The following is a 7642-nucleotide window of genomic DNA, read 5'->3' on the forward strand; positions in this document are numbered from 1 at the left end:
AGTGACAGAATCTAACACAAAACAACAATTTGTTTAAATGGACTCTCAAGAAAAAAATTTAAGGTCATTATTAACCATCACAAGTGCTAAGAGGGCCTAATCAATATTTTTGACACTAGATTTATCCACTAAGTAGTAGAATTTTTCGCAGACAAGTCTTAATCAAACTGCAAATTTTGTTTCAAGAATAGCCTTATTCACTAAGTGAAACATGATATTTTTTTTTTGCTAGTATTTATTTTTTTAACTTTACATAATTAACTTTGTTATGATTTGTTTAGTTGGACATTATAATAGTGGAATTGTTATGGGAAAAAGTTGTTATGCTTTTTCCCAAAAATCAATAGAAAAAGAAATGTGTTCAAAAAGTGATGTCTTTTATTGTTTGTTTTATACACCAAATAAACCCCATGACACTTCACAAAACCATTTTATGATGATGGAACTATAAAGTTAGTTATACAATAAATTATATAAATGCTAATTTTACTGGATAATAATAATAATAATGATGATAAAAAAGACAAAACAGCTTTCTTTCAAAGAGAAATTGCTTTTTACAGTGGCTAGATTCACTTCACTATGCAACAAGTTACTAATAACAAGAACTAAGAAAAAAAGTGAGATGGAAAATGAGAGAAGAATTGAACTAAAGAAGTCTTTAAACATGGAATTAACCTAAATAGAGTGATTAAATTTTTTCTTCTTCTTCTTCTTCTCCCTAACATAATGGCCATAAAAACAGTTCACATGAACTGCCATGAAAAGTTACTAAGTACCAACAACCACAAAATAATAATGTAGCTAAAGACCCTTTTAGATTATTATTACAATTATTCAATTTCAATTCTGATTGATCCATTGTTTGTGACCAGGAACCCATTTTGGACATTTAGGACTAAAGTAGCTTGACATTACCCTTGAGTTCAAGAGTTCAACAACAGGTGCAAACTTCACACACCTTGGTGTCTTATACTGATTGATTGAAGCACCTAAACTAATGGCATAGTCCATTAGCTTATCAAAAGTACCCTGTTCAACAATCTTGATCTCAAGTGGACCAATTGATTTGTCTGAGACACGGCCCTGTCGATAAACACTGTTGAGCGATTCTTCGATTGTTAAGCAGCAATCTTCAAAAACACAAGGTGGAATTTGTGTTGATTTGTTCAGTGTGAGTTCCCAGTATAGGACATAGTGTCCAGGGATTGATGTTGTGTCTGCATAGCTAGTGTATTCCGACACAGTTGCATCGAATGGCACTAAATGTGTCACAGCATTCGACATTGCATTTTGAAGCTCGACTTCATCAGTTTTGTCAGAATCAATGCTCAATACAACATTCTTCCTGCATATGAAGTTGAATTGTGGTGCTTTGTTCTTGAATCCAGCTACTTTCAGCACATCACCAACTCGATAACGGTATAGTCCTAAAGAGAAAATCGATAAACACAAATGAGTCAACAAAAGCAAAAAATTTCATGTCCTGTTCCAAATCATAATATCCAAATGAATCAACTTTGCAACCACATAATTATCATCACAATTGTGGTTGAACTATAAGAAGCATAAATATGACATAATATAATGTTTAAGATGAAATTAAGAAACAAGAATAATGATAATCTTACCAGCATAAGTAGTGACAACAAGTTCATATTCTTGACCAAGTTTGACATCAACAAGTTCAACCAACTCTTTCTGCTCTTTCTCATTAAGAGATCTAGGTGTGTGAAGAGAATCAGTGACACCATTACTTCTATTAACAGGCAAAAACTCAAAGTAACACATAGTAGGAATAAGTGTATAAGACACTTCACTAGGTTGACAAAGAGGGTTCAAATTAACACCAAAGTAACACTCACTTGAAGCATACATAGTGCAAACAAGTGGTAAACCATTGCTATAATGATCCAAAATAGGAATATACTGTGACATTGTTCCTGTCACAATAACATCAACATACTTAGTATTTGGCCACAACCTAGTAATTATACCTTGCCAAGAACTTTTACTACACTCAGTTTCAATAAAATCAGCAAGTTTAGGATCAGGTTTAAGGATCTTCATAACAGAATCTCTTACTGTTATGTCAGTAATTAAAGGATTAACAGTTCCAGTTCTAATATCATTACAAAGAAGTGTCCAATGTTTCTCAAGGAACCTAATAGCCCTTATAAAACCAGAGGCAAAAACAGCACCAACCCTTAAAACTTCTTTGTTTTGACAAAGACCACAGAGTAACTGTGAATACATACTTTGGTATGAATCAGGACAGAGTACAGTTTCATTTGGGCTTGTGTAATTTGTGTAAGGGTCATAAGGTCTGTCTCTAAAATAAGAACTTTTGTAATAGCTAGTTAAAACTGGTCTAGCTACAATTCCACCAGGTGTTTTAGCCTCAGATTTTATAAACATTAGGTACATTCCTTTCCCTTTTTCTAATCCAGGAACAAACTCACTCATCACTGGCATCAATAAGCTATACAACAAACTTCTTCTCCCTAACTCTTCTTCAATTGTTGGCATCAACTTTCTCTCACCTCCAGATGTTCCTGAGCTGCAAAAACACAATTAACACAACCCATCAATATTTTCTCTAAATTCACATGTACCTTGTTAGTATAAAATTCAAACAAAACAAACCATAAAAATTAGTTTTTTTTTTTTGTCGGTATTAATCCTCTGGTTCCCAGAGAAGGGGGCCCAGTAATCGAGAGTTCAGCTAAGTCTGACCAACAATTATTCCGACGAATCTTGTATGTTAATATGTATGTATATATATATAGAGAGAGAGAGAGAGATTTTACCTAGTGAGAAACTCAGAAATGGGTTTGGAGCATAGGATTGGAGAGGTATCACCATTGGAGATGCGGTCAATATCAGGTTGAATATCTTCATAGGAAATAACAGGCAAAAGTTTTTTGAAGGTATCACGGTCTGTGTGACCATTTAGACCATATCTTTTAAGATACTCAACATTTGCATTGCGAGAGAGGATTTCAGAGAGGACTTTTTGTTGAACTTGGTCTGCGTTTGAGGTAACATCCTCAATGAAGTCAAGGATTTTTTTGTTCTGTTCAACAAGGTTGTAATCTCTAGGTGCCTCAGGCATGGTGTGTTGTGAAATGAAGGAGAGAAAAATGTGTGTTTTTTGGAACAAGACTTTTGGTGTGTATTTTTGAGAAAGAGAGAGAGAGAGAGAGAACAAGACAACTACGCTAAATAGAAAACTTGTTTGTTGAGAAGGAAGAGGAAGGAAGAGAGATTGTGTGTGTGTGTGTGTGTGTGTTGTGTTTGGGCGTGAGTTGAAAACATGAGAGATGAATGTATATATAGAGGCACTTGCACATGTCAAGCTGGGTTTGTTTTGTGACTAGGGAGGGATAAGAGTGTAAATATTTGTTGAAATGAAGGGTGAAATTGAGAATGTCTAATCTTTTGATATCAACCTTTTTTGTTTATTATTTGTTTATTTTATAATATCTAATCCAAAAAATTTATTTCATGTCAAAGCATACAACTTCCATGCATTTATGGTCAGGCTACATGCTCCTCACCAAGTCAAGCAAGACTTTTTCTTTTTAGCTTTTATTTTGGAAAAGAAAATAGTGGATGAACTTATATAGGTTATAAGTTATTAGCATATATAATAGATGAATAAGTTGATTGAGTTTGCAATGTTTAACAAAATTAGTTGTTAAACTAGGATACACATGTATGAAACGATTTAAAAAATATTTAATATTTTTTAAGTTAGATGATAGAGATAAAATAGAAAGAAAAAAAAGTTATAAGTTAATTTAATTAATACAAGTTAGTAAAAAGTAATCTAAAAACTTGTGAGAAAAAAGATATCTAAAGTACTTTTTTTTTTGTAGATAGACAAAATGATAAAGTTATTATAAAATCATACACACAAGAGAGAAAGTTGGGGTTCAAACTCCGTCACCCCCGATCAAAATGTTCGATCTAATAATTTTGATATTTTTTATCTGATGAGCTAAAAATTATAAACTACATATATCTTTTTAAAAAATAAGTTGATAAAGTTAAAACAATAAAACATAAGCTCAAATTTTAGTATTGCCACGAACAGGGGCGTCTCTGAGTTTTAGGAGGCTCTGTGCAAAATATAAAAGTGGTCCCTTAAAAAAAAAACTATCGATTTAAATTGCATATAATATAAAAAAAACATTCTTGTAGACATATAAATTATCAATATTAAATCTTACATTAAATTAAATGGAACAAGAAATACAAAATAATTATCTTTAAATATAACGTCAAAAAGAAACATCATAATCTAAGATTAAATTTTATGCAAAGATTAAAATGGAGTAGAACTATATTTACGAGTATAGATAACTAATATATTGATACTCATAATATTTATGAACATTAACAATATATAACTATTTTTTAGGACCTAAAAATTAATCTATTAATATACATCTGATATTTTATAGGTATAAATAATATATAAGTAATATTATAGGACCTCAAAATTTTGAGTTGAGGCACTCAAAATTTTGAGGCCCTATGCCGTCGCACACCTCGCACATGCTTGCGAGCCTCCTCTGGCCACGAACAAAACCTTAACCATTTTAGTGGCAAAATTAAAATACACTAAGCGTAAAAATGTCTATAATATTTTATTATTTGAGTAGCACATATGGAGAGAAGGGTTATCATGTGCATCAACAATACAGTGTGTGGTGCTTCAATGATATAAAAAATCCGCAAAGGTAATTTATTGGCAACATTTTGTAAAAACTTTGGAATTGTGGTAATTTTCAAATGGATGGGTGTTCTATTTAATGGGTAGAGTAGTTCTCTTTCATCTTGAGTGATTAACTAGGGCTTGGTGTATTTAGTTAGAATGTAACGATGTTCTTTTTATACGGCAAATTGGCAAACCCTCTTGAGGTGGTCGATAATATTAAAGTGTCTATCTTGATCTTGGTTTGTACATAGGGAGGGTCCTAAAATAAACACTCATTTGAATGTCAAGTTGTTAATATATTACAATGTTATGTTAGTTTTTTCTCTTTATTATGATTTGAACATTGAACCTCCAATTCCTTAAATCTTAATTCGATTAGCTTAACCAGTTGAGCTACTCATTCCACGTCCTTTTAAATTGGTGATTAAACCCAATTATTTGACTCCAAAGTGTTTAATTTGTGTTCTTTTGTAGTAGATTTCAAATATTCTTTGTATTCGATTGCATAAATATATGGTTCTCAAAAACAAAAAGTAAGATGTAAGCTAACTCATGGGCCTTGGCTTTAGGTTCCACATAAGCCCACCTTAAACTTATGAGGGTTTCTTATAAGTACTTGTGTAAGTGTTAATTTAGAGTTATCGATTTTCTTATGAAAATAAAGTTGAATGAAAGAAAATTATGAAAATCAATGAATGAATTTAGACTAACTTTATTCTAAATTCATTTATCAATTTTGATAATTTTCTTTCCTCCCTTTTCTTTCTTTCCTACCGAACGGACCATAAAATAAAATTGAATTTTCTTCGAGAATGATATGTTATGTCCCACATTTTTTTGTTCTTGAATTTAAATTATGATTAATCTCATCTATATATAACTTCCTTACTATTGTAGTGATTCATCATTAGCTTATCAATTTTCTTGATTGTGGGGTCATCGTTCTATATCTTTTAATCAAGAGTGACAATGTGCCATATTGTAAAGATTAATAGATTTTTTTATATATAAGTAAAGATTAATAGATAGAATTGAATATAGATGTACAACATATATAAAAGGAAGGATTTAATTGATATGCAACGAAGGTGTAAAATAATTTTACACAGTCAACCAATATCAAATATGTTTTTCGCCATATCATCATACTTCACCCCACTTTCTTGACATGACATTGTAAAATAATGATTACTTATTGGAGGATCGTATAAAACTATTTTACAACCGTCAGTGCATATCAATTAAACTCTAAAAGGAATACATAATATATATGGAGTCACATCGAATTGCTTTTTAGTTGTATTATCAAAATGTTTAATCAATAGTCAATCCGATGTCATATATAAAAACAAAAATATTGTTGCACACCTCTTCAAAGATTGGTTATATCTATTGTCAATATTTTTAAAGTAACATAATAAAATGAAAAGAATAGCAATTTGTCGAATAATTCAGTGACTAGAAATTTTATATTAAAATGAATAAATAGGATGACATGGTTCAAACCTCGGCCTCTTGTATATAAAATATAATATCTCTATCAACTCAGATAAACTCATGAGATGAATAACAATATTTTCTATCGATTAAAAAAAGTAATATTTTCTTAATTATCTTTGTTGTTGTAGTAAATGATATTTACATGTAACCAAAAAAAGTAAATGATATTTACCGAAAAAATAAAAGATGAATCTGAGTTTTATTGCTTAAGGAAAAAAAAAAAGATGAATCTAAGTTTAAAAATATCAAATAACATACAATAATTAATTTTTGTTTATCTTTTGACTCATTAATTTAAAAGAAAATAGTTGTTGTTTATTTACAAAGATCTAAGGATCTAGGACACTAGTAGTGGAATAATGACAAATGACAATCGTATATCCCATTGTCTCATATTGGATTGGCAAATCCTAATTCAACTGTTTCACTAAAATCTGATGAACCAAAATATCAAAAATATAACTTTGTTTTTTTCATAAGAAAACAGAAACAATAGTAAATTGCATTAAAAAAAAAAAAAAAAAATCGCACAGGCTGTTCTTGTTTGGCAGAAGGAAAACGGCGAAACAATTTTGAAACCCACTTGTTGATCCAGGTAAAATAAAAAAAATAAGTATTTTAATTTGGCTAAAAAAAAAAGGCTAATTAAATAATTAACCGGCAAAATCCGGTAAACACGGTGATTAAGTAAACTGATGGTTAATGACCTGTGCGCTTAGACCGCGGATGAGGAAGGATGTCCCAATAAATACCGGCAAGGTCTTACTTAATTAATTATTACTTAATTAGTTAGTTACTTGCGATTACCGGTAAGAAAAATAACGGCGTTGGACGAAAATCTCGTAGTCAAAAACTCGCGAGTATTTGTGTTGATTGAGATAAGGGAAAAAGGGAAGGATTGTATGCGAGAGGTGTACGGTAAACAGCTGGAGTTTCTTTTTTAGAAGACTGCAAAAGGTACCCTCACCAGCTGGATGTCAAACTTGTTAGGTCGACACGTGGAAAATATATCACAAGAGCCTTCTCATTTTTCTTTTTTCATCTTATGCAAATTATGCTGAAATACAATATTATATTTTAGTTATACTTTTCTAAATAAGTTGGTTTAATCTAACTCTATTAAAAGAAGATGATATGGAATCTCTCTTATTACAATATACTCCCTCCGGTTCTTATTATAAGAAACACTTTGACAAAATCACACAGACCAAGGAAGGTAAATTTTCTCATTAATGATTCTAACATTTTATGTTATATTCCAAAACTAACCTTTGACTAGCATGAGAAATAGGTCTCTCTAATTAATGCACTAGCATTATAATGAATTATTTGATTGTATTTAATAAGGGTACAAATGGAATTGTGTCAAAGTGTTTCTTATAAAAAGGACCAAATAAAAATTCCAAAGTGTTTCTT

At 30.8% G+C, this 7642-nt stretch overlaps 1 protein-coding gene across 1 annotated transcript; it reads right to left on the bottom strand.

The window, feature by feature from the left end:
* Positions 1-509: 509 nt before the first annotated feature.
* LOC123897329 (indole-3-acetic acid-amido synthetase GH3.6) lies at positions 510-3337 on the bottom strand. The gene is made up of 3 exons (XM_045947931.1): positions 2811-3337; positions 1632-2560; positions 510-1430 (listed from the first exon to the last, which is right to left on the bottom strand). Exons 1-3 carry the CDS (start codon positions 3113-3115, stop codon positions 844-846), a joined length of 1821 nt encoding a protein of 606 aa, XP_045803887.1. The 5' UTR covers positions 3116-3337; the 3' UTR covers positions 510-843.
* Between the last annotated feature and the right edge of the window lie 4305 nt (positions 3338-7642).

This window comes from Trifolium pratense, linkage group LG7 (assembly GCF_020283565.1).
Source record: "Trifolium pratense cultivar HEN17-A07 linkage group LG7, ARS_RC_1.1, whole genome shotgun sequence".
Classification (NCBI taxonomy): domain Eukaryota; kingdom Viridiplantae; phylum Streptophyta; class Magnoliopsida; order Fabales; family Fabaceae; genus Trifolium; species Trifolium pratense.